This window comes from Pagrus pagrus (genome assembly GCF_965226575.1).
Source record: "Pagrus pagrus genome assembly, chromosome: 3".
NCBI lineage: Eukaryota > Metazoa > Chordata > Actinopteri > Spariformes > Sparidae > Pagrus > Pagrus pagrus.
In genome coordinates this window covers 23146965-23173341 of record NC_140187.1, presented here as the reverse complement: position 1 = coordinate 23173341, position 26377 = coordinate 23146965, and the positions used below count along the sequence as shown (strand labels likewise).

The 26377-nt window shown below is 41.0% G+C and overlaps 3 protein-coding genes across 5 annotated transcripts; all 3 read right to left on the bottom strand.

Annotated features, from left to right (window-relative positions):
- Window positions 1-170: 170 nt before the first annotated feature.
- Window positions 171-6893, bottom strand: tpra1 (transmembrane protein, adipocyte asscociated 1). Its single transcript, XM_084348044.1, has 11 exons — window positions 6728-6893; window positions 5692-5875; window positions 5442-5574; window positions 4812-4898; window positions 3883-3955; window positions 3609-3688; window positions 3376-3486; window positions 3219-3279; window positions 2924-3026; window positions 2412-2492; window positions 171-2312 (listed from the first exon to the last, which is right to left on the bottom strand). The coding sequence occupies exons 2-11, from the start codon at window positions 5862-5864 to the stop codon at window positions 2042-2044; spliced, it is 1173 nt and encodes a 390-aa protein (XP_084204170.1). The 5' UTR covers window positions 5865-5875; window positions 6728-6893; the 3' UTR covers window positions 171-2041.
- A 186-nt stretch (window positions 6894-7079) lies between these two features.
- trim107 (tripartite motif containing 107) lies at window positions 7080-10641 on the bottom strand. The gene is made up of 2 exons (XM_084347873.1): window positions 10528-10641; window positions 7080-9196 (listed from the first exon to the last, which is right to left on the bottom strand). Exon 2 carries the CDS (start codon window positions 9183-9185, stop codon window positions 7782-7784), a length of 1404 nt encoding a protein of 467 aa, XP_084203999.1. The 5' UTR covers window positions 9186-9196; window positions 10528-10641; the 3' UTR covers window positions 7080-7781.
- A 966-nt stretch (window positions 10642-11607) lies between these two features.
- LOC311254584 (phosphatidate phosphatase LPIN2) lies at window positions 11608-23505 on the bottom strand. 3 transcript variants are annotated; one of them, XM_084348441.1, is made up of 20 exons: window positions 23457-23505; window positions 19109-19309; window positions 18918-19013; window positions 18561-18832; window positions 18126-18218; window positions 17857-17968; window positions 16897-17731; window positions 16453-16546; window positions 15835-16022; window positions 15629-15722; window positions 15390-15459; window positions 15092-15184; window positions 14743-14801; window positions 14092-14242; window positions 13823-13971; window positions 13603-13689; window positions 13261-13413; window positions 13053-13167; window positions 12543-12646; window positions 11608-12411 (listed from the first exon to the last, which is right to left on the bottom strand). In XM_084348441.1, exons 2-20 carry the CDS (start codon window positions 19298-19300, stop codon window positions 12261-12263), a joined length of 3108 nt encoding a protein of 1035 aa, XP_084204567.1. In that variant the 5' UTR covers window positions 19301-19309; window positions 23457-23505; the 3' UTR covers window positions 11608-12260. The 3 variants fall into 3 exon arrangements, with proteins under 3 accessions (XP_084204567.1, XP_084204566.1, XP_084204565.1); XM_084348440.1 differs by lacking the exon at window positions 23457-23505 and adding an exon at window positions 20545-20621 and having other exon boundaries at window positions 14743-14798; XM_084348439.1 differs by lacking the exon at window positions 23457-23505 and adding an exon at window positions 20545-20620.
- Between the last annotated feature and the right edge of the window lie 2872 nt (window positions 23506-26377).

Below are 26377 nucleotides of genomic sequence, written 5' to 3'. Positions count from 1 at the left end.
TCATCAACACATTAGGACATGTGGATGAAATATGTAGAAAAAAAGCTCTTTCCCACGGTGTAGTTACCTCAAGGAACCACAGAGGGGAGTCCTCCCACGACTTTATGCACTGAGTGGCCTGAATCAGCCCCTGTGTGGTGTCCTTCCCCTTCCCCCAAACACACAGATGACAGAGTCCAGGGTTTATTCTGCAGGTCATGGAATGTTCAATACATTGCATTAATATGGGCTGAATATTTTACAATCAATGCACTTAAATAAAAAGGCAATTTACAGATCATTTGCAGAATGATTTCAACATCAAACATCTTGTGTATCAAGAGCGGACTTCTATTCCTCGACGATGTACCTCGTGAACTTCTGTCAAACAGCAAACTGATTTCCCAATCACTATTCTAACTCCAAGTGATACAGCAGCGATCACCACTGGATTATAATATATTTCAAGAATCAGGCAAATACTGCAACTTCTTGGAAATACACAACTTTCTTATTTACTCTTGTTGCTTTAAAATGATGAAAAAATAAATGTAATTCTGTATATTTTGCATACAAATTACCACTATCGGTGAATACTGCTAGCTTAAATACAGTAACCCATTCATACCAAGCATATAGCAGTTTCAGGGGAAGCTCACATACAAGGTGTGATGCGAGGTGGTTTAAAAACACTAAATTGTAATATCAGGAGGTATGACAAGAACTGATGAGTTGAACCAAGGATCAAATAATTCAAACCCAACACTGATCAGAATGGACAATTTGCTCTGCCACAGTCCAGCAGTTTTTGGCTTAACACAGCCTTAAAAATACCCATATCTGCACCTCTTTTGCTCGGCAGGAATTTAAAGTTAATATCTTTTTAATGAAGCTGCATCAATACGATGATTTGACACCATAAAATTGAGTAATAGAGTTTATAGTCTTATTTTACCACTTGTATTAACATTTGTGGAAACTCTGAAGACAGGGGGAAAAAGACTCAGCAAGCAAAGCTGAATTAGATACACTGATATGAAATGAGGGCATGTCTAATTTGGAATACACAAAGAAGGTTTTAGCACATTTGTTGTTCCAATCACGTACGTAACATCACATCCTTTAATGACTATGAAGCTAACAAATGTGCCTTCAGTAGCAGGAATGATTAATCAGGTATAAGAAATTAAAGCAAAAGCACAAAATAAATAAAAAGGAGGAATTAGCTTCTGAGACGCAATTTGTAGATTTGTTCTTGCATCTAACAAATGGTTTTGTCATCTTTAACATGAAAGCAATGCCTGTATTTAGGAGTTACTGATTTTCTGTATCATATTGCAGTGACACACATCAAGCTAACACCTTACACTTATTCACAGGGGGGACAGCACCTATTTCAGAGGACAACGTACACCTATCAAAATGAAATAGCACTAGTCCCTTGCCCTGTGTGGAGAGGCACGGTGATTCGGTAAAACAAAAAAAGGATTAGCCGGCTGAGTCACAAATCTAATACAAGGCAGCAGATCACAAAGTCAGCTGAGATGCTGTTACTCAAAGCTTTTAGTGGGAATGTATGAAGATTTTGTCTTCAGAAGAACGTTAGATTTTAAAGATGTGGGTTTGTAAAACGGGGTTAAAACGTCACCATCATTGAGGATTTAGCAGCTGATGCATGATGCTGGAACGACAGAAAATGTGCGGAGAGAAGTCTGTAGGCTCCCAAATTTAAGAGCCTGGAGAATCAATACAGAGTCTGTCGGGGCCACAATGAGGGAAAGCACTCATAGTGTAGGAGCTACAGCAGCAGTGCACTCTGGCAACAGTGTTACAAAAAGCAGTTGCTAAATTCACAGTCCTCCAGATAATTGGCTAGCAAAGGTCCGTCCTTAAGTGTCCATTTGTTAACTTATTCTGGCATCAAAGCAAGACCAAGATTACATTTTCTTGGTGTCCAACTAGTTTGTTCTGCTTTTCTTCCCCTCTGATCGCCACCCTGCCCAACACCCTAAACACGTACAACATTAAAAGTCCAGCTGTATGACCATCTCTCTTCTTCCGTTCACACGTTGATAGGTCTCCAGCGGTCCGCTTCGATGCTGTTGATGCTGCTGGACCCATAGGGTCCGGATGCAACGTCGTCCAGGTGTGCTCCGACCATACGAGAGCTGCCGGGACCAGAGCCATCGATCTGGGTGGAGGAGTAGTACAGGCCCTGGTCGGTCAGCTCCTTGCGGCCGATGGTTGTAGCGACAGTTGGGGGAAGGTGGACGTCGCTTTCATCAGGCTCGTCCACCTGTGACTTGTAGGAGAACAGGATCTTGGGCTCTGAACTGTAGGAAAGAAGAAAGTCTTGAAACGAAGGAAGAAACATAGTCAACTGTCCTAATTGCAACTATTTTGTTATATTTGAAATAATTATTTTTACAAACCCAAAGAAGCCCTTGAGGAATGTGACATAAATGAGCGGGGCAAAGGCGGAGAAGTACAGGAAGGTGGTGACATCCACACAGCTGTTTCAGAGAAGACAAAATAAAGCAAAGATTCAGTAATGTGTAAACAGTCCAGTTAAAAGGTTCGAGGACATATGGATATCATCAGCATCAGACAGTCAACAGGTTTCTACCAAAAGAACAACATCTGTTATGTTCTCATCCTCTTGCCTAATCTCCAATGAACTTAAGAGGATCCACCAAAACAGTGAGTCATCCCCCTTGTTGCAACCCAGCCAACAAACTCAATTACAACAAGATTTAAAAACAGCGACCCAGCTCCGCACGCAGGACATTATCTTAAGAGCTTGTGCTGCAAAAATCCAATGGTTTATAGCCAAAGATGCTTTGAAGCCAAACAATCCACACAACTTATCTTTCAATCTTTCTTCCTGCAATACTCATAAAAGCTCAATTTATTCAGTACAAATACTCCAAAGTATTATACTAACCAGAGTCCTTCTATGATGCCAGCACATAGCAGAGCGCTGCCCAGGCCCTGGACAAGGTTCAGTAGAGACAGGATGGCAGCATACACATAGAAACTCCTCTTAGCTGGAAAAGGGAAGGAAACAAAGATTAATGGACAACAGAGGATAAATGTTTAATTCGATGGCATCATGCAGCGGTAAAAGGCACGTTACTAAGTGCAAACACATCCTCATGGATATCTATTTACCGTTCATGATAAATAATGCAAATCTTTTGACCTCTCAAGTCGTATTTCTGATCTTTGTTGTTACTCACATGGAAGAGATATCCTCTCCCTCACTGGAGTTTTAGGCAAAATCACAATCAAAGAGTACACCTGTAAAAAACAAAAAACAACCTTACCTTTCAGGCATTTGTCAAGTATGAGTTGTATTTTATTTCTCGTGCTGCTGCGTGGTTACAAACTACTGACCAGGAAGAAGAAGCAGGAGCTGGCCAACCAGAAGTGCCGTCCTCCGTGACCGTAGATGTTGAAGTCCTCAGCAGACAGGTGACTGTCTGGATACAGGATCTCTAGTGTGCCCTGGAACAATGTTGCATTTATTTCAAATGCACGCAGAGTAACAATTTAACAAAAATGTCCTGCTGTGTGATGTTAAGTGAAGTTTTTGACATTATTTAAAACCTCTTATTATCTGTCAATACCTGTGTGATAGAGTAGCCCAGAGCCAGCACAGCAGTAATGGCCAGCACACGCTTTATACTGGACTTGCTCTCCAAGTGGCCTGATGGATGAATAAAGAAAGAGGCTTAACAGAAACAAAAGCCTTACAGTTACATTCATAATTAGATTCAGGGCTGAAAAGGATAATTATAAATGGAGCATCTGGAACAGACGTGTCATGTGAAAAGAGACAGAAACAGAACACTAGTTCACATATACAGTTAATGAGAACTGAAACCAGTAGAGCAAACTAACCGAAAGCCAGTCCCAGGATGATAACACTGAGCTCAATAGCCAGCAAGAAGAAGCGGGTGATTTCCCAGAGCACCTAAAGAGACAACAAACATCATGAGCAGCCACTGTGACAGAAGGGATCGGCTGTGTTGTAACACATATTGACTCAGAACATAAGCAAAACTTTCCCGGTCAGGTCACATTCCAGAGCGTTTTATAATCATTTGGGGTTTTTTTCCCTTCAACAGAGCAGCCATGACAGTGTGCAATGGGAACAGTGGGTCCATCACTGCTAACTCCATAGGGATCTGTCTGGTATGTGAGGAATGTCAGCCATGCCTTTTCTTTTAGACATGAAAGCTCAATAAAGTCATGCTGAAGCTCATATCAGCCGTTTTGGATATTTAATAAAAGAGACTTCAGTGAGAGGATATGGTGACTGCTTCTTCAGGAGAGAAGTATTTATGATGCAAAGCTGCAATAGAAATTTAAAAAATCCACAACAATTTTACACTTGTAACTCAAAGACACCCAAACTATTTTCAACCACGTAAAATAGGAGGAGTCATAGGAGGAGAAAACAAAACAGATCCGACTTAGAAAATGTATCACCAGATTTTTTTTGTTTTTCTCATTGGCCTCTCGGGGCTTCCCTACTTTGCTGATGGTTAAATCAGAAACGTTTTTGATGTCTGGCATATTTAACAGCTTAAGACTTTGAGATGAAAAAAAAAAAAATGTAAAACATTTTTTACAAGATTCTAATTGATAATGCAGACCGGTATAAAACATTAATTACCTCTTACTGTGCCTGTTCCAATAATGTGTTTTACATTTTGGTAGTGGTGGGGCAGACTATTCATCACAGAGTAGCTAAGCGTTTAATTTTAATTGAGTTACTGTCCTCTTGTGTTCAAGACATGTTACACGTGCTTTAACAACTTCCTTACTTTGTCTATGATGGTGGCAGCACTGGACGCACTGACAGTCATGGATACAACGGCCCGGGTGATCCCAACTGCTGCTACAACAAACACCTGAGAAACAAAGTCCAAAACATGTTTGACCATATAAAACAGTCCTCTGTACACAATAAAAACAGGTCCTAGGGTAGAATATGGGGGAAAGCATAGCTGATAACAACAATTTTAAAAACTGAGCCAAGATATGTTCTCCTCTTTGTTGTCAGGTGACAGATGCAGTACATTTTGGAAACAGAGATAAAGCATCTTCCTCCAAGAAGGAACAGATTATAAAGCAGAACAATAAACAAGAAAGAAACTCGGTTGCAAGCCTGGCAAGGTCACTTGTGTTTGCTGTTAGACAAAAGTGAAAGTTAACAACAAGGTGAAATTTCCCTACAGTTTTAGGGGGATCAATAAAACAGGGAAATCTCCTGACCACAAGATTAATCTTAAGTCATGGGCTGACATACGGTGTATCAAGACGTCAAGCTTTAGATAATATATTTGAATGCTGTATCTAGATTAACGAACAGGATTGCTGCAAACACATAGTTCTTTTATACAATGACTATGTCTTCTATTCTTTTTTATGTGTTTCTGTAGTTTGTGACCTACCAGCAAGTAAAAGGTGACAAAGATGGGGCTAGAGGTGAGTCGAATCTTCGCCCTTGCTGAGGGCAGCTTCCACATCAGGAATACGAAGAAGGCCACATTAGGCACAAGCAGCAAAATGTCCCAGAACCGCACCCTGACACAGAGAAACAAATGTGAACCTTCTAAAACACTATGTTATTGTTATTGTGTTATTTTGTCAAGAGGATATTTATTTTGAACGGTTTCAAATCTACAACATGCCACCAAATACCTGGAGTCTCCGATGTCCTCGTACAGAACTTGTAGACATTTGTGAGGCTTGGTGATGTTGGCTTCAGTGTCAGGTTGCCAGGTTGGGAATGCTGATGTGTTCTCCAAGGGTGAAGGTGAAACACTGCCATTGTATTGAGCAAACCTAACCACAGCAGTCACTGTGGCTAGCATGGTGTCGGACCCTGAGGAAAGAAAAGCACAGCATGTCAGATAGTGACTGAAAGTGATCACTCACATCAGCCGAGGCAGCCATCTGCCTTGTCACTCTTTTTGAAGGAGGTTAATGTTCAATTCACAGGTCATATGAGCAAAACAAACCCGCTGCTGCTGCGGTCAGCACGACAGTGGTTCAACACTTGAGGAGGTGTACAGCTGTTGGGTCGCTGTACCAGACAGGCACCTGCCACAGCTTGGACATAAACATTAACTTGTTATGTAACGAGACTGGCTGGTATAGCAGCCAGGTGAAGGCTAGCGTTAAATTTACAGTTAAACGGTAACGTCGGTTAAAACGACTCTAATCTCGTTAGCATTGACTCACGCCTACTCAACAGTTGGCAAATTGTCAAGACACGGTGCCTAACTTGGTTAGAGTTAACAAAATAAGTGAAAAGGGGTTCGTCTCAACTCAAGACCACCCTTACTGGAGTTAATTAACGATAATAATGAGCAGCTAATCCTCATAACGCTAGTCGGCTTACTGTACGACTTCTGAGTAAGGTTTATGATGATACTTCCAGTTAGCGTTAAAGGGGGATTTCGGACGTTAGCTAACGCTGCTACTTACACTTTGCTAGCTGCGGACGGAGGCTGCGCTCTCTGTAAATCTAAACGATTTTCTCCGAGCTCCCGTTAGATGCACATACACTAATCCCGACGATGCTAACGGCGTGTAACGCTATAGCTTGCTTATTAACATACCACTGCTTATCAGCTTACTGGCTCATGTTAGCATCAAAACAAACGCGATACTAGTGCAAGTGCCGACTCAACGTAACGACAGCTTCGGCTGGTAAACATAAAAAATATCTTACCGATTCAGTAGACTCAGATTCAAGGGTATAACTGCTGTCAATGGATTTAGAAATAACACGGCTCAAGGACACGCTTCACACGCTGTAATCGATCAATAAATTGATCGCCGATACGGGACATGACTGTACTTGATAGTTTCGTTGACAAATTTTCCCAGTGAGGTCAGCTGACACTCTCACCAAACAAGCGACGCAAGTCTCGCGAGATGCCTGCTAGGCATGGGATTTTTTTTAAGCCTCTTAAAGAGGCAGGCTGTGAGTTAAATACACATTACAAGTGAGTAACATCTCCTACAGTGTAATAATATGAAAATGAAGTAATATATTATGAGGCTTGGGATATACATTTATAATTCTGTAAGGATTTTATTGGTGATTTGGAAATGGAAATACATCATAAAACAAAATATTGCTTTGTTTTAACCTTTACAGCTTGCACTATGCATCACACTGTTTATTATCCTTCAGTAAATAACAAAAAATGATGATGACATTTGTTAATATATCATTTGAGCACTGCAATTGAGCACACGTTTCAGCAACATAGAGCATCCAAAAGGTGATGAGGACGTGCAGTCAGAATTCCTGAACTCTTTGGAACAAGTTGCCTGAGGAATGAGGAAACCAGTCTGTCTTCTATCATAACACAACGAAACACTTTACATTCTTATACCATACATCTCAAGTCTCAAATTAGCTTTTAAAAATATAACCTTACCATTATTTGCTCTTTTTTACTTTACTTTCTACTGCTGAGAGTATGCAGTTATTAAAGGAGACCTATTATGCTTTTCCATTTTTATTTCTTCCTTCAGTGTTTCATATATATATATATATATGTTCTTGTGTATGCAAAAGATCTTGAAAGTTATAAAGGCCAAAGTGCACGCCAGCAGAAGCTCCTCTCTCCCACATAAAACACTGCTGTGGAAAATGCGGACGTAGTTTATGTCTTTGCCATACAGACCTAACAACGTTGGTTATTATTTTAAATCTAGGACAGGGTCTATTACATCCTAACTTTGGATTCCTAGCTTAGAGGGAAATTCTTCAGTTATGAATAAACAGTGACACGTGCTTTGGGGTGCCCTGACATCATCCTGTAGGCCATGTGAACTGGTTCAGTCAGGTTAGCCTTAAATGTGTACACATGAGTCTTCCCGCTGACAGGGCTGATGCTGTAGAAGCTCAGCCTGTGGGTCTTGAAACTCAGTCTGATCTCTAGCCTGCGGGACACTGTGGTCCTCTTCAGCGGCACACTGTGGCTCTGCTCAAAGGCTGTCAGCAGGTTGTTGAACCACATCAGACACCAGGAGCTCCGGCTGCTCTCCAGAGCGGAGGGCAGCCCGCTGCGTGCTAGCTTCCCACTGTAGCACACACCGATGATCCATGGAGAGCCTTCGAGCTCCACCTCCCAGCAATGATCGCCTTCAAAGAAGCTCTGGGTGCTGAGGACCTGGAGGAAGTTGGTGAACCTTTGAGGGGATGACGGGTAGGGCTGTTTGACAGCACTGAAAGTCACAGTCTTCAAGTCCTCTGAGAGGATGAGGTTGGGATGGGCTGTCTCTGGGTCAAAGGTCACCTCTGAAGGGTTGAGGGTGTTTCGAAGGGAACGCTGGATATCTCCAATTCTCTCCCTCAGCTCTGTGCTCATTTGTTCCAGCTTGGAACAGGCTCGCAGGGGGTTGATTTTTGATTCAACGTAGTCTTCCTCTTCTTCCACAGGCTTGGACATTAACTCCTCGATGTGTGGTTGTAGACTCTGAAGCTCGTCACTAAATTCAGTCTCATCATCTTCGGTCAGGAGGGACTCTGCTCTAAGCATGGCTTGTCTCAGCTGCTTAGTCACCTCAGAAGCTTGACTGACTCGACTGGCCACACAGGCCTCACCTGGACTGAGCTCTTCTTCGATCAGCTGCATCACCTGTGCGCTGTAGCTCTGCGACAGATCTTTGATCTGCTCCAACAGTTTGGATGCTTTCTCTCTCAGCTGACCATTAGCGGTGGTCACCTCTAAGTCCCGGCCCTTCTCTTTGCTCAGCACACTCTCTGCCATCTCCAACTTGAGGCTCAACTCTGTGACTTGAGATGCCAGTCTGAATTTAGGTTGATCCATTGCCATCTTGCCCTTTCCTCGTTCTTGATCCAAAGCAAAGTGTTGTTCTGTGGATCCATCATCACTCTTGATCGTTAGGTGGTCGACGTCAAGACGGTTTGCAGTGGAGTTGACTTTCACAAGGGCTTCGATGCCACTGTACTCAACCTGGCACTCGGGGCAGCTGTGTTGGTCCAGGCCTTCTCCCATGGTCTGAAGGCAGGCAAAGCAGTAGATGTGACCACAGGGAAGAGACACCGGCTCAGAGAAGAGACCCAAGCAGATGGGGCAAGTCAGGTCCAAAGCCAAAGCTTTCGGATGATCCTTTATGGGGATGTTCGTGTCAGTCTCACTCTCAGACATGGTGGCAGACGCTGGAAAAACAAACAACTGGATGTAAGACTTAAGAAATATGCATAGTTCTAGATAGATAGATCTTATTCATCTCCTCAGTCACCACAGGTTACAATAATGTAAAGTCTCCTCCACATGACTCACTGTGTTGACAGAACAGGAAGAAATAAAGTTTGAAAGTTATGCCGTCTATTTATTATGTTGCAGAGATATCGACTGATGTTATCATGCTAATCAGCTAACCCCAGCCTGTCCTGGTACACTTCCCCAGTGCTCTGAGCTTCCAGTCTGGACCACCAGCTACTTGCCTTGCACCAAAACAGCAAGGCAAATATATAGTATATGATAACCTACCTGTCGGTAAATGTGATTCTGATATACACTTGGGGAACTTATTTGACTGTGTGTAAAGGGAAAACTTTCTGTGTAATGAGTTGATAAATATTACTGTTTAAAGGGCATATGGAGGCAAATGACTTTAAGTATGTAGCATCAGGGTCACTATAGAAAACCTAAAATTATACTAAGACACAAAATACAATTTGTTTTAAATCATTTGCAGTGTATTTTTATTTTATTCTTTTTTATTATGTTAAATGTTCTGGCCTAAAAGTAATCAAATGTCAATATAGAAATATGTATAAAATATCCAATATATGTAAAAGAAAAAACATTTATCAAATGTTACTTCTTAACTGTATTTTTTTCATTTTTAATCGCCACAAAAAATACTGTGAACACAACTTAAGTGTCCTCACTTAGAGATAATCGCCCTTAATAATGTCTTGGGGGGGAAACAAACTGAGGAAGTTACTAACCCCAACATGGATGACTCAGCACAGCACAAAGAAACCATATGTCTGCAGGTAAAGTTATTTAAAAAATACACAAGCAAGAACAAGGTTTCATTAAATATGATCTGTTGTAAATGTGAAACTTTGATGGAAAATGACCATGAATGGTCAAGAACAGGGTCTGATCATATAAACAGCCTCAGTCTTCAATGTTTCCGCCTCGTCCACTGTCACTCATTCTGCTGAGTCGTTCGATAAGTTTCGATTTCCAGCGAGCAGATCTCCATGTGGCCACATCCCCAAGTCTCTTTTCTTTCTGTTGTTTAATAACGCACACTCGCATTGTTAGCCTCATTCTGCTGCAGGGACTATGTTCAATTTCAATTAACTCCACTTTACTTCCTTAAAGAACAACGAGGCAAACATTACTATCCATGCGCCTTTGCGCATCACTTCGTGCGCACTGTCGGAGCAGGTGAAGACGCTGAAATCTTCACAAACAACTAAATGTAGACGATCAGTCTTGTTTTCAAAGGCAAAAGCTTAAAAACACTTACCTATAACAACAGGGCTGCCTTGTGCGGAGTCTTCCCTGTTCAGGTGTCAGTCAATAAAACGCACTGACGCAGAGATCATCGGTCAGATCCCTCTACGCCTTTCATAAACACAACACCTTCACGTCGACTCACTAATCCCGCCTGAGCAGCAAGTATCACCCTGACTCCGTGTGTGTGTGTGTTTCTCAACCTTTACCCTCTGCCCCACTGTTTAATGTGGTCAGAAATGGTCTACTGACATATTTTTTTGTTATGATTATATTTCCTTTTATTGCACACATATACTGAACATTATATTGTAAAAAGGCATAAAAACAACTATGCAGTCATCTCAATTTGAAATATATGTATATGTATAGATGTACACACTGACAGAAAAATCTATTATTTCACATTAAAAGAAAGAAAACAGGCAGCGTTGCATTTTAAATTAATTTATATTCCTATACATTAAATTTAAAAAGTAACAGCAAAATCACCAGCTCCAATGCATCCACACACAGCTGGATGATGAAAGATATGCAAAAATAATAAATACAAGTGTCATTATATCAGAAAGGCACAGCGCCAAACTACCGTGAATCCTCCCTCCAAGGTCTGTTTACACGACACCGCCAGTCTGAGCCGCCTGTGCGGTCATGTAGAGTACAAACATTTCTAAACTCGGTAGTGTCGCACCTTAAGGAAGTATAAATGTGCATGTTGTAGTTTCAAAATGATCAGATTAGCTTTATATTGCCAAACATAATGCTACTGTCCCTTAGAACCAGCTCTAACTCTGCAGGTGTGATCCAGCAGATCCCATCCAGAGCTTCAAAGACTTCTGACTCAGGTCAGATGAGCCAAATGCAATTAGAAAACACTTGACAAAAACGGCAAGTTATCCCATTGTTGTTAGGGTGAAACAGACTTAAATGAAACAAAGTGTTTTAAATACATTCTCACACCGTATTTGGAGGCTTGGTACATGTAGCTATAAGAACCCTCCCCATGACACTCAGGTCCAAAGATATTCCCTGGTGTTAACAAAACACAAACGATAACATGTTTGTCATGTAGCTGTGTGTGTGTGTGTGTGTGTGTGTGTGTGTGTGTGTGTGTGTGTGTGTGTGTGGGTCTGTTTGAGCTTCAAGCAATAAACAGAATATTTCCAGATCAGTCAGAGAAAACAGGCAGTTTTGACATCCAACACAGCTCAACTTCTACACAAATGTGTTTTTTGGTAAGTGTTTTCTGAGCCGAAATGTGTTATCATACCCTAACACTGTTTAGCTTCAGATTTTGGAATGATGCTGGTTCACACATTAACAAAAAGCTGAAACAGTCCAAGGCATATTTGTCCAGTTGTGTCATGTTCAATTTCAGATTTTCACATAAAAATGGCAAAATATTGTGTAAACAGTCAGGCAGTGTGAGAGAACTGAGCTTAAATGATGCATAATGTTTTATACAGTTATCTTTGAAATGTAGAGTCCATGTGTTTTGATTAATTCATTTGGCTCTGTCTTTGGAAGACTGGACAGTCGCCTCTCTCTGTTCCAGTTTATTCAGTGTCTCGTAAAACAGGCACGACAGTCGGCAGGTCTATTAAAGGCAACATTCAGGCATGCTGGGAGAAATCCTTTGGAAATCCACTGGAAAACCAAGATAAGAGTATATGTGCTTGAGTGTGTGTGTGTGTGTGTGTGTGTGTGTGTTTGTGTGCAGCTTTTGGTAAATCTTTGTGGGCGTGTCTACAGTAGTTCAGCCAGGTCCAGTTCTGGCAGAGGCTCCTTCCAGTAGGAGAAGCTGCTGTACTCAGGACAGTCAAAAGCAGAGGACGTGCTGCCCTCGACAGACAGCATGGGGAAGAAATGTTCCACCAACTCACTGAGGTGGCTGTACCTGCAGAACACACACAAAACTGACTCACAATCCAAGTAATAAACATATGCACACACGTGAAATATCAGAAGTGAACTAAACCACTAAAACTCAATAAAGTCTGTCGAGTCAAGTCGTGTATGCACACTTACGAGGACTTGTTCCCTTTCGTCTTCTCCTGGATGAGCTCTCCTTTCGGGTTGACGGTGAATAACCGGGTGTCAGGCACCCCGACCTGCTTATAGGCGTATGCATCCTGAAAAATTGAGGACAGCAGAACAATAGAGTTACACAGACTTGCTTCAGTGTCACTTTAACCTTTGCAGTATCTATGTACACTTAAAAGATTGCTAGGCTGTTGCAGCACTAATCTATAGTCAATCATTAAGCCGGTATTTACTTTATACCCAGATGTCAGCCAGACTGTACTTCTACATTTCTCCTGCCTCATTTCTACCTGCAGGTGCACATTAAATGAATGCCAGGTAAAAATATTAACAGATACATGGGAGTGGTCTTTTTTTCTCTGCTCTCTTGTGATTATGTTCAAATCCAGAGGCTATAATCACTGCCAAATATGCAACTTGGAAAACCTTGACTAACAATACACTCATTACCGAAGGCTTTTGCTGTATTAGGAGCCAGACGGCAGAATTGCTTACGTTAGTCCTGTTGCCAAAGGCTGCGTAGAAGGGCCGCCTCTTTGGGTTGAACAGGTCCCTGATGTCACTCAGACAGGCGATTTTAAAAACCTCCGGCTTCTTCTCAATAACCTCCCTGCACAGGTCAGGACACATAGTTCATGGTCAAAATGGATATCTGTCTTAGTAGGACACAATCTGTGAAGTATTACAATAGTAGGATTTGTACCTGTGTAGTGCCGAAAAGAGGCTGCTGGGAGCCAACAGTACAGGGCCTTTAGGGAGGACGGTGCCTTTGTCATTCACCCACTGCAGGTAGTCCTTAGTGATGCCAGCCATACCTATGGCCCGCGCTGAACAATACAGGAACTTGTAGCCATTTCTGCAAGGAGAGGAGCAACCATATTAGCACAATGCACTGTGTGGATTAAGAACTTACATTTGGTCAATTGCAGTTAAAAAAAATAAGAGAATAATGCGTGTGAACATTTAGTGAAAGAAACTGGTTAAAATGAATGTTTGTTGCTCTTCGACTGCTGATAATATTTTTCTAAAAAGTACATTGACATACTGGTGTATTTTGTGGTAGAGCTTGGCGATGCCTTTGTGTGTCCAGTCTTTTCCAAACTGAGGCAGAATATGACCCAGAGCATCAGACCTGCAGGAGACAGACAGTGAAGACCAATCATGATACCGTCACAATGTGAGTTCACACAATGCCGTCTTTACATCCACTTGTGTATTTGACCATTTATACACCATAATGTGCAATGAAACACAGTTGTTTTTACTTAGTGATGGTGCCGTCTATGTCTGATATGATGACGCGATCGTCCCAGTTCCACAGGTAGATGGCAGCCTCACAGCGACAGGTGCCTTGGTACTGTGTGGTCACACTGAACACCACCTTGTTGGCTCCTTCACGCAGGTTTAAGTGCAACTGGTCACAAGAAAGGACAGCGTTAGCTAAAGTAACATAAGCCACAAGGTAATCAGATAGCAGCAGAGTAAAATCCGTCATGTTGGTGTATGAATGTGTGTATGTGTGTGTTTCTCTTACGATCTGTTCAGAGGTCAAACGCAGTGATTTGCGGTATATCTGGTTGATACACTGAGTGGCGTTGAGGGTCTCTGCTGATAGGCTGGGAGCAAGGACAGCTTTTCGGCCGAGGCCCGCCGTCTCGTCACTGTCGACGTCATCTAACGTGGCTCTGGAGAAACAGCACACGTCCAATTTACTTTTTGAATTATGTTTTTCTGTCACAGTCAATTTTTTGAATAATAATCTTATCAAATTCTGCATCAAAATGAGAAAACAAAGCTTTGGCACACTCTGGTGGTGCAATGGTAAAATACGTGATGAGAGTTTCAATTGATACACAAAATACAGTATACTGTCTGCCTTTAAAAAAAACCAAAACAACTCTTTTGCTGCTGCTTGCAGCTATATTTAACACCTTCCTTTAAGTCTTTTTCATTTATACATCAAACAAAGAAACAACAAACCTTTGGCACATTTACAGCATTGACTAAAACTACTCTAATCTTTTAAGCAATAAGTCTGAATGTCCTCAAATAAACTCAAACATTAGAAACCAGCAGAACAGCTGTCGATTACAACGCCCAGATTCCAACTGGAACACAGATGTGAGGATTTACAAGGTTTATTATCTTGTGTTAGATTATTTGTAAGAGGGGTGCAGTGACTTACTTAACTGTGGAAGAAACACTCAGCAGTAGCTCCTCTTGCTCATCCTTTGAGTTCTTCTGCTAAAAAACAAGAAGGTTACATTGTCAGGTATCCAACAAAAATGTCAAGGGGCGATGCAGGTTTTTATAAACAGACCACACAGCGACCAGTTGCTTCTGGTCTAACCCTTTAATCACTTTAAACTCTCTGTTTTCCATTGACAGAGCATTAAAACCAAATCTAGCAAAGAAAGCCACACCTGAAAAAAAACCCTGTTAAGAACAATGGATGGATTATTGCAGGTGCAAACACGTAACATAACTTTTCTTGCTGACACACCATCATAGCTCAGTGAATAACCATTATGTACCTGGTTATTGTCCATGTCTCTTCTCCTCCAGGAGAACCACCACCGTCCGGACTTTTTGGGCATCTTGTCCTTTACCAGCCGCTCTACCGTACTCTAAATAAGACACACAAAAAGAAGGCAATGACTTTATTAGTCCCGTCATCATATTCACATATGACATATAACTACGCTCTTTTCTGTCTTTACCTGTTGACTTGTGAATCAATAAAAACTCTGAGAGAAGCTTTATTAATGTTTGGAACTGGACATTAACCGATTAAATAACATTGTTGAGGTCTAGTGTAGAACATTAAAATACCTTTGGTAGGTTTTTCTGAAAAGTTGTCATTGACAAGACCATTGGAGCGGCCACTGCCCAGTTGTAATAGCTGTGAAAGAGGAGAGTCAAATGATGAACAATCATAGACATGAACTGGTTTGAAACGACCATTTACTGTAAGAACATCCTCTTAATTAAATACATAAACAGTCAAACAGCAAATGTTTTGTATTGCAAACTGTATAAGTAAATAACAAATATCTAATTTCATGTCTTACTTGGAGTTGATGCAGATGACGAGGCTCGGATCCTCAATGATTCCTGGATTGTTGGCAAAGTCCTGGTACGTCACAATGTGCTCCATAAACTTCTCTGGATTAAAGACAATAACATGACAAATGGTTTCACTCCACTGGGAGAACCTGAACTCCTTCGTGTACTTGTACATACTGCAGACACAGAGCACAGAGTCACTCACACTTACCTTTGGTGATTTGGCTGGTGTCGCCCTCTTGTCCACAGAGGGACATGCTGACATCCATGTTGTAGGAGGTGGAGTCTGACAGGTACTCAGTACCGCTGTCCATGGCCCCGCTGCCAACTGACTGAGGGGACTGGCTGCCTGAGCCGGAGCCCTGCTCCGCCCCCTGCTGAGACGCTCCTTCTGTCTCACTGCAGGGACAAGAGACACTCAGTTATTCCTTCATAAAAGGCACAGCAAGCATCTCTTGATCTGGAAGTACTTACTTGTCCCTTATTTTATTTATTATGATTGTGATTATTTTATAATATGATAGGAATTAATTTATTTTATTTATTTTGTTTTTCCCCATTTAAAGCTAATGATGTTGGATTTATATACAATGCATTGATAAAAAGAGACAATAAATCAAGAGCATTTAAAAAAAGATAGCACAGCATGCTCATTGGGTTATTATGTTACTTCAATTGGAACTCAACCGCTGTGGACTGCTTGTGACATCACTGCCTTTTAATTGATTCATCTGTAAGTGTTTAAAACCCATACACAGATTTCTGTTGTCATTTGCAAGGTGGGGGTTTAATACTTTTTGTCAAAAATATCTATTACGTGTCTTTTTACCTCTTGGGAAAGTAGAGTGCCGCCACCTCAGGGTCCAAAGTGGTCAGATCATCCAAGTAAATATCTGTTGGTCCTAGATGGTGATTACGTTTACCTGAAACAAAATGGTACATGAACCCAACTGATGAGCACTAACATAAACCGATGACACAGTTATTTTAATGCAAAGTCTTAAATGAGACTTTAAAGGAGACCTATTATGCTCTTTTGTCCTTTCCTTCAGTGTTTTATATAGGTTCTCTCGGCATGTAAAAGATCTTAAAGTAAAAAAATTAAAAAGTCTGCACCGATAGGAGCTCCTCTCTTGACAGTATGAGAAAAATGCACTAACACATGTAAAGCTAATCTAGTAGTAACTCAAAATAAAATTAGGAGCCTGAAAATGAGCATTATCCGTGTCCTTTAAACACCGTAAGTGTAAGAATGCAAAAAGAAACACTTCACCTTTCTTCTTGTCCTGTTGCTCCACTTTGGAGGATGCCTCAGAAGAGTTTGCCAACCCCTCAGCAGCAGCACAGCTGGAGTCGCTGTCTCTCCCTTCCGCTTTCAGCGTAGTTTTGTGGGTCAGTGAGCCTCCTGCTGACCCCTCAGGTCCGCCCTCCTCCTCCGCTCCCTCAGTGGGATCTATTCCACTGTCCCCCTCACTGACAGGGGCACTGCCGGTGGATCCCTGCTCACTTCTCTCTGATGAGGCACTCTGCTGTTGCTGATTTGATAAGTCTGTACTACCTGAACTTGTTGCTGTGACTGTGCAGTCTTCGCTCTCTTTGATGAGCTGTATTTGCGAGTTCTTTGGTTCTGTCACGCTGACCACGCTATTTTTGCTTCCGTTGATAATTATGTCTGTCACAGTGTTAATATGCTCAGCGCTCCTTGTGGTTTCTTGGCTACCAAGAGAATCTGTGCTATCTATTGGATTAGCTGAATAAGAAGAAGAGTTCTCTTCTTCCCCTAATCTGCATTCAAGTGTCTGTGTTGAGTCCTCGATAGTTTTCGTCGGTGGTGCACATGACTTGGAGAGGTCACTGGGGGTGGAATGGGAAATGTGAGAGTTTTTCTCCATGGATAAAGGCGTGGTTTGCCTAGCGAGGCTACCAAGGTCAAGGGACTGAGTCCTGGGTTGCGGCCTGACCACCGTTACACTGCCCACTCTGCCGCAGCTGATCACAGGCCCATAGCTCATGTCAAAGGAGTCCTGTCTCTCAATGGTGCGAAAATGAGAACTGCCGGAGGGTGGGATGCGCTGCATCTCCACTGGTGTCCTCTCTGATTGACACAGCTGTGAGGAGGAGGTATGAGAGGGAAGTTTGAGACAGTGCGTCAACAGGACAATCTCAAATATACAGCATGAGCAGGAAGTAAAAGCACATCCACATCTGTGTGTGTGTACGTGTGTTGCCATACCATTGGAAAACCTCCCCAGTTCCACTCCATCTGAGGCCCAGATGACTCTTGGGTTTTAACCAGAAGCTCAGAATCACTCTTAGGAGAGGACGGCCGGCTGAAGAACACACTGCTAAATAAAGATAAAGATGGATTCATGTAAGGCCACTTAGAAGAAGCCACTTAATAAATCAGTATGACTTCATCTTTGTCAACTGGCAGTGACTCAGTGAGGTTGCTCAGTACAGACAAATATATAAATCAATATATTTATCGTAAAGATTCCTTACTTTTCCGAGGGCGACTGCTCTCCGTCTGAGTGTGGATGTGTGGCCCCCAGCTCCTCATTTGGCTCCTCAGACAGCGAGTAGTACACTGATTTACTTTAAAACACGCAAGAAGACATTTTTTAACTACTGTGTTAACTTTGAAGGTGTGGACATTGAACCACAGAACAAACGGTACATCTGTTGCTCGTACTGACAAACCCACTGAGAATCAACACTGCAGTATGTAGCTCTATGCAGTTTTCAGCTTCAGCGGTTTTGCTCAGGCAGCAGCTGTCCTTCATTGTGAATTTAATGGTAACCATAACGCTGAAATACAGTGGCACATTTACCAAACTACACTAAAATAAGTTACAAATTACTCTGTTTTGCAGAAAACTAAGAGGGTCAGTTCACATAAAAAAATCCCCCAAAAAATTCTCTGTTTAAATCACTGACCTGAGTTGCAATGGTGTGATGGGCTGCTCTTTCATAGGACTCTCCTGTCCCGCCTGATCACTTTCTCTCTCCCACTCCTTCTCTCTTTCTCTCTCATCTGATGACGAGCTGGCCTCTTCTCTCAGGTGATTGTCAGAACGCATGCGCTTGCGACGGCGTTTCTTCCTGCGAGCGCCAGACCCAGCGACGAAGGATCCCTCAGCGGTCTCCTCGATCTCCTCAGGGGCCTCAAGAGGAATCGGGGAGGTGCAGAGATGAGCAGGGACCTCGGACTGACGGGAAAAAAAGAAATGTTTGGAATGATGGATTACAGACAATATCAGGAAGCCAATGGGCAACAAATGTTTGTCACCTTACCTCCATGTTTTCATTTTCCTCCACAAAAAAAGCCTCTCCATTGTCACCCAGCTTCATGTGCAAGTCAACGCATTCTCCATTTATCTCAATGTCCACCTAAAATCACAATGGTGCACATTTGTGTCAAAGAACAGCCAGAGAGTAGAGAGAGAAAACTGAGTAGAGTTGTAGTTCAAGAGGAAAACACTCACAATTTTCTCCTTGGAGCGTAGCACACCCAGCTTGCCAAAGCGGACGTGAAAGGGGGAACACTGGAACGATCCATCAGGCTGTCGCACCACAATGACGTCGATCCCACCGGTGAGAGTGGCAGGGTTCAGGCCACGGTACAGCTCCTTCACAGTCACAAACACTGTCTCCGCCAACTGGCCCACAATATTCATGGTTTGGGACTGCAAACAACAAAACAGGAAGTGAGAACAGAAAGCGTCTGCATTCGCTGTTTTCTGGTGTCTGCGGCTTGAGCCTGCGTCCTTTTATGTTCACAATGTCAGCAGCAATCAATAATGTTGTCTATTTATCGTAAATATAAAAGTTACTATTACAGAATTACAGCTTCTCATTATAATGGCCATCCAATTAACCACACTAAAAGGCAGATGGCTTTCAAGAAAGCAAGTGAAACAAATACTACATTATGTAAAAAGCTTAATAAATCACATTTGCCTGTCAGCAGAGCTCCTACATTATATAACCCAATTTACAGCAAAAGATTCACATATCACAAGAGGCCAAGGAACATCAAACATTGTGAAGAAAATATTTCTATTGTTTTGACAAACCATATTGACCTTTAGAATCAGATCTTGATCATGTCAACAGCCAATTGAGACCAAAAACAACACAAACTCTAGCTAATTTTCAAAAGTCGGTTCATTAAAAGTGAGGTTGTAAAAAAAGGGTCAATAAAATGATATACATTTTTGTGTGTCCTTTTTTACTCAGCAGCTTAGAACATGTCCAACAACAACGGCGTTAGGGAGTCAAGACAAGAAGTCAAACTTTGCCAAAGGCGACTGTAAACATCACATTTGGCCTAGTTTAAACTTGCATTAACAAAACAATACGGTCTTGTGGGGTTTGAAGACGAGTATGCTACCTGGCCTCATTATGTCATGTCTAGACAGCGCTTCTTTCAAGAAATACTATCACAGCATAATACCTAGTCACACAATTTTAATTTAGATGAAAAAGAACCTGAAGTGAATATTTTTCATTGTGCAAATAACTAAAAACAACTGTCTATACACAGCAGGCCAGGGGAGGTGACTTTCAGTTTAAGTTTATGTGAATTTCCCATTTTTGGGTTTAAAAAAAGCCAATTAAAACACATAAAGTTAGAGAAATCAATTACACAGCTCTGCAAAGTTTCTAATATTTTGTTTTTGCTGACACAACTTTGTAACCAAACAGATCAGAAGAAACAAGATGTATCGTGATCTTACACATTGAACTGAGCCTCAACATAGCCATTAAACCAATTTACATTCCTGAGGAAAAACACCACAAAACATGCAAGTTAAACTTTGTTAGGATCTGAAAACATAAGACTGACTGACCACACACCTTTACAATGAATCTATACCATCATCTGTCCATAGTCCACATTACCAATCTCATGTCTTACCCACATTGAAGGATGCAGATGTCCCCTCCCAACCAGGCTGCTCTCCCTTGACCTCCCTTCCGCCATAGAACACCACAATAAAGGCTTTTTGTCCACCACAGGAACTCAGGAACAGTCTCAAGAAACTTTACCTCCAGGAACCTGTCAACTCCATTCCCCAGGATTCTCAGCTGCCCAGGACCACTCAACCCCCCCATGTCTGTAGATGTAAGGCTACATTTTGTTAGCCTTGACAAGGGAATTGTAGCTACAAAATCTCATGCGGACGATTACAACTGCTAAGCTAAATAGGACTCTCCACTTGATCAGCGGTCATCAGAGATGACAGCCCTCGATTCCTCTCTGGTCTGAGCTAGTACGCAAAATATAGCAATCCATGAGAGAGTCCCAGTATATTCAGTCACACACCGATGCTTCCTCTATCTCACACCATTTCACAAGCACACACTCCTGTCACACTGAATTCATACTTCCCCACTTGCACTGCACATGACAGCCAGACCAGCAGTTTCTGAAAGGCTTGGGCAGGCTATTCAAACACGTTTGGCATGAAAACGCACACACACAAACTGTGAGACCACACAGTTTCTGGGCTTGACCACAGCTCTCTGGGCCATCAGAGATGAGGGTGACTCTCCACTGGTCATGCTCTACCAACACTGGAAAATCCTTCATAAAGTTGAGCCGACTTGGGAGGAACTCAAGCAAATAAGTTGTACATTTTGATGGATATCACAGCCTGTGCTGCCTTTGGATGAGGACTTGACAAAAAGGTAGGCCCTACATTTCAAAACAAAAGAGTGTTGATGTAGATGATCAGCCTTGTTGTGTAGTAAAAACAAACCAACAAACAAAAATCCACTCTGACCTATCATGTGACTGATCCAACAGCCTAAATGTAAAATATAAGCATGTAGCTCATGGCCTTCTGATGCGAATCACCTCTCTCGGCGCCCAGTCAGGTTTCTGTATCTGTATGTGATTTAGAGTGATACTTGACTGAAACTGCCAGATCAGCTTTATTTAAAAAGCGGGAAGGACAAAAGCCCACAGTAGACAATGGTAGAGAGATTACAAAATGTAGGGCAGGAGAAGAATGACAGAGGTGAAAGATGGAGGCGCTAATAACTGTTTTATAAACGTGGCTAAACATTTTTATTGGTCGCACAGTTCACTCGATATTCAGCAGGTAAGATAATAATAAGTATTTTTTAACAAACAAAACAAAAAAAACAAAGCAAATTCGCAAATCCTACACATACGGTATCAAAGTAAGACAGGGGAAAACATCATAGTCTTCAGACTAGGTTTAAACTTTTTGAGTTCGTCAAGCACTTCAAACACCAGCATTTTGTAACTTTCTTTAAGCAATTTCGGCTATTGGGGTTGGTTGTTGCGCGTACTGTGCTTTAACAGAAGACAAACATTTATCTGCACCCCTCTTCCTGTTTACAATCATTTATATAATGTTCAGAATTCCAGTTAAAACGTAGGCTATAGTTGGATGCACTTAAATGAAAAGGTTAGCTGCACCAGTGCAACCAGTGTCAAGTTATTCTGGAGACCTGAAAAGGACCAAATGTTTTCATCTGTTGTAGTGCACTGTTTCTTAAGTATAAAACGCATTCCTACTCTTATCCCTCAAAACTGGCCACATTCTAGGCTTTAGGTTCGCTCCTTGAATTAGAGTAATTCAAATTGATGACGTTGACACCAGGGCTGCAACTAACAACTGTTTTCATTATTTATTACTTTGTAGATTACATTTTTTTAATTAATTAATCATTTTGTCTATGAAATAATGAAAAAATCCAATCACAAGTGACAACAAAGATGTTTAAAATGACACAAAATTCTTATGAAGTTCTGAATGGTGAATTAGCAAATCTCTTGACACTTTTGCTTGAGTAAATGCCTTAGATAAGGCTCAATCTTTTATCAAGATGGTTGCTGAAAAACTAACTGTCTCAACATTCACATTACTGTGTGTCATTCACACACGGGATACGAAATTAACCTTTGGTCCAAAGGTTAGTGAGCATTTGCATATTATACAAGCATTTGGTTGGTGGATGCTTCACACACTTTCGCAATGTGTAGAGCCAAGTGTGAGGACAGAGCAGTCTTGGCTTTTACTGATCATTGCCTCCGAGCGAGCAGACACACACACACACACACACACACACACACACACACACACAAACACACACACACACACACACACACACACACACACACACACACAGGTCACTAAATACATGCCTGTTACATCAGATTTTATGATTATGTCATCTCTGTCATCATCACTGATTCAGACAGCACTAAGAAAGTCTGTCCCCCGGGGTAATGGAAATTTGGTGAAGGTCTTGTTAAGAGCAGCAATTTCCACTGGGATTTTTTTTATAAAGTAAAATACATTTTAAATACATTTTTATTCAGTAGCCTAGAAGTGACCCATGTGCTGCTACACGTCTTACACATACAACTAGAGATAAACCACATAGTCAGACAACTTCCGCAAAGGTGTCATCGTATGGCGCAATCCAGTGTTGGTCAGTGAAACTCACTACAACTCAAACACTAGCAAGAAGAAACACTCCTCTGCTCCACTGTTAGCCTCATGTATACGCTTTAAAACTAGACACACGTCTACTTTATAAAAGCTATAGCTCCATTTTAACCGTTCAGAACTTCATTAAGGATTTGTTTTGTTTAACAGCGAATTCAGCGCTGAAACATCTCTACGACTTGTCTCAATAAAACGATGCTCAAGTTACAGCGAGTCAAAAGTATTCTTAGAAATTGACGAAACTCTGCAAGCTGTGACTGTTTAACATCTACGACTGCTGAAGAAGTTACAGCCAGTTTATTGAGCCTGTGTTGATGCTGAGAGAGAGGAGACAGCCGCTTACCTTTCGGGAGCCTTTTTCAGATTGAGAAAACAACTGCCATCCTGGATGCTTCCTAGTACACGGCGCCTGCGCAAAACACGAGTCAATCACCCCGGTAGCCAATGAGAGAGCTGGACAACAAAAAACGACCCGCCCCTTAGATAATTTAGTAAACAAAGCGTTCAGTCATGCAGACGTCCTTTAGTTTTTCATTTTTATTACATGTTATGCCATGAGGAAAAGCAGGTAATAACAATATTTTACAATTAGCAAGCTCTATTAAAATTCCATTCACATATTGTAGCCTACTGGCAAACGTTGATTTTGGATGTTAGACTGGCACTTTTTCAGTGAACAGAGCCTCTTCTTTAAGCTAAAAACAAAGCAGTTTGTCTATATATTATGTTATTGTCTAAGTCAATTATTGTTATTGTATGCATCTAAATCACTAATATGTGTCAATCAATGAAAATATTGTTCAAAAAACAAAAACAAACCTTTGGAAACTGACACGTAAAGTTTAAGACAAAGTCTCCTATTCAAAGCAACAAAACATGCACAAAGGCCTAATGACACAAAACAGCTTCAAAAGCCATCCCTTAATACACCTCTGCATGAAACAAATTGCTGGGTGATGAATTCTACTTTTAAAGGGGCACTATGTAGTTGTGGTGGAGTAGAAAGTCGAACTCAGGATTTGAATATTTACAATGAATATTTTTAATGAATATGAATATTGTATGAGGTACTAATACAAATTCAGAAATGTTTATTTTTTCCATAACTGACTAAACAAGCTGTTCTCAGCGGAAACAAGGTCCTCAGAACACTGTTTGGAGCTAGAAAGGTGGCAGGGTCTGCCAAATATAAACAAAGTAAAACAGTATGGAATCATGTTGTCCTTTAAGGTCAGTTTCTTTATTCAAAACAAAGAGTTTGTTTATTTATTTTTTAGGCATAAAAACTCAGTCAAAGGAGATCTAAAATTTCTTCCCAAAAAACTACATAGTGCCCCTTTAAATGATAGCCTAGTCATATATCAGGTGACTCAACAGTATTACAGAAGTTATTTGAAGAACATACATGAATATATATTTATAGACTACTTTCACATTTAAAATGCCTTGCTTTTAACTTATAAAGTGTATGTTAGAGGAAGGTAAAATATTTGCAACAGGCACAGACAAGAGTGCTTGACTATATTCAGTCTCTGGCTGGAAGCTTTTATGTTTAGTAAATCCACAAGTGTCAACCACCAAAACTGTCTTTAACCTTGTCTAGTGGAAGAGACTGTGATGGTGTTCAGGAGCTCCTGAGGCAATAGTGATAAAGTAGACACATGGAGACACAATATGGGTCAATGGAAAATGCATGGTGTAAAGCTGTCTATATATAAACATCTGTCACATGAACACGGTTCATAAAACTGTACTCAGGTGTTGCTGTATTTTCCAATCCACTGGAGGTCTTGTGATTACATGAGTTTGATCCATGATGTTAATTACTCACATTAAAATATGTTCTCGGAGTTTGCAGGAAAAGTAAATTTCATGAGGACAGGACAGACAGACAATTTCACAGGACAGACAGCAAGAGATAGCTACGATAATGCTTGTTTCTTCTAGGACATTAACCACTGTGAGGTATTTTCTGTATGCGCACATGTTGAACTGATAAAAATATTTGCTAACCCATCTTACGTGTGTCTTACAACAGCCAGACCAAACTATTTCACAGCCCTCCCACATCATTTTTCTCCTCATCATCATTCACTGAGGAGTTTTCAGTATTTCAGAAACAATCACTAGTGCAGCCCAGCAGAGGGCATCACTGCACCTGCACTCAGCCTCAGTAAACAGAGACGCTTACTTTCTCTGCCTGAACTCTTCCATTCATGTTCTCTATCTACTTTTCCCTAATTTATTCTCGACAAAACTTCCTACTAAATTATAAATGTGCTGCATTTATTGAACGAATAAAAACAGATGATGTGCTGTTTTAATGATAAAATCAATCTATATTTGAGAAATTCCTAGTATTCATACTCTATGAAGAATAACAGAAGGACAAATGAATTCAGATACCTAGTAAACTATGTTCAACATGCAGAAGGTGGAGCACTTTATCATGATCATTACAACCAAACTAATTAGACTAAACTATAATATTACAATTAAATAAAGACACACTGACATATTTCATGTAGCCTATTATACCCGTAGCACTTTATAGTAACGATCATTAATAAATGGTACAAACAATGAAATGTTCTATAAACCACTTATTAAGTAATCGTTTACTGTTAAGTTGCAGCTGATGTTTAGAATTAAATACTGTTAAGTTGTTGTTAAAAGTGAAAATAACTATTAACAAACATTTAATTTACTATATATTTACTGTTTGTTAATGATAGCTGTTATAAAATGTTACCATAAATGTTATTTCCAACCCTAAAGACACAGACTGTTCCTACTACAACATACATTATACACTGCCAGTTCAAGGAGATGAGGATTTTACACATTAATTAATTTTGTTAAGACGGTATATTTAATACCTTAACACTATCTCAACAGCAAACAGGGTAAATACGATGCGATATACTTTACTCAAATGCTGTGCACATAAATGCCTCCAACTTACAGTAAAATAAACAACATAAAACAAAACAGCACCAGCTGTGTCAGCCACAACAATAAATTGCACAAAGCATATATTGTATTGTATCATAATAAAAAACACCATGAAACCATTGCACACAATCCCTTCAGCCTCAAGCCGCTTTGTTTAAAGGTTTGATAGAGGTAGGCACAAAAAGCAGCAGCAGCACAAGTCCGGGTCGCCAGCAGGGCAGCGCCACCGGAAGCGTCACACTCCAAGTGAAAAAATAAACAAAAACAACTTTTCAGGGTAAACAACTGCTAAAAATACCAGAGCACATT

Bases quoted from the DNA above. Each gene is read 5' to 3' on its own strand.
- tpra1 (XM_084348044.1), bottom strand. From the start codon at position 5,864: ATGCTAGCCACAGTGACTGCTGTGGTTAGGTTTGCTCAATACAATGGC. The intron at 3,956-4,811 runs GTAAGGAAGTTG...TTGTCTCTTTAG, and splicing joins CTGCCACCATCATAGACAAA to GTGCTCTGGGAAATCACCCG. The intron at 3,280-3,375 runs GTCAGTAGTTTG...TGTTTTTTACAG, and splicing joins GCTCCTGCTTCTTCTTCCTG to GTGTACTCTTTGATTGTGAT.
- trim107 (XM_084347873.1), bottom strand. From the start codon at position 9,185: ATGTCTGAGAGTGAGACTGACACGAACATCCCCATAAAGGATCATCCG.
- LOC311254584 (XM_084348439.1), bottom strand. From the start codon at position 20,610: ATGGCGGAAGGGAGGTCAAGGGAGAGCAGCCTGGTTGGGAGGGGACAT. The intron at 19,014-19,108 runs GTGAGTGTTTTC...TTGTGATTTTAG, and splicing joins TACGCTCCAAGGAGAAAATT to GTGGACATTGAGATAAATGG. The intron at 13,972-14,091 runs GTAAGAGAAACA...TCTTGTGACCAG, and splicing joins GTTTGACCTCTGAACAGATC to TTGCACTTAAACCTGCGTGA.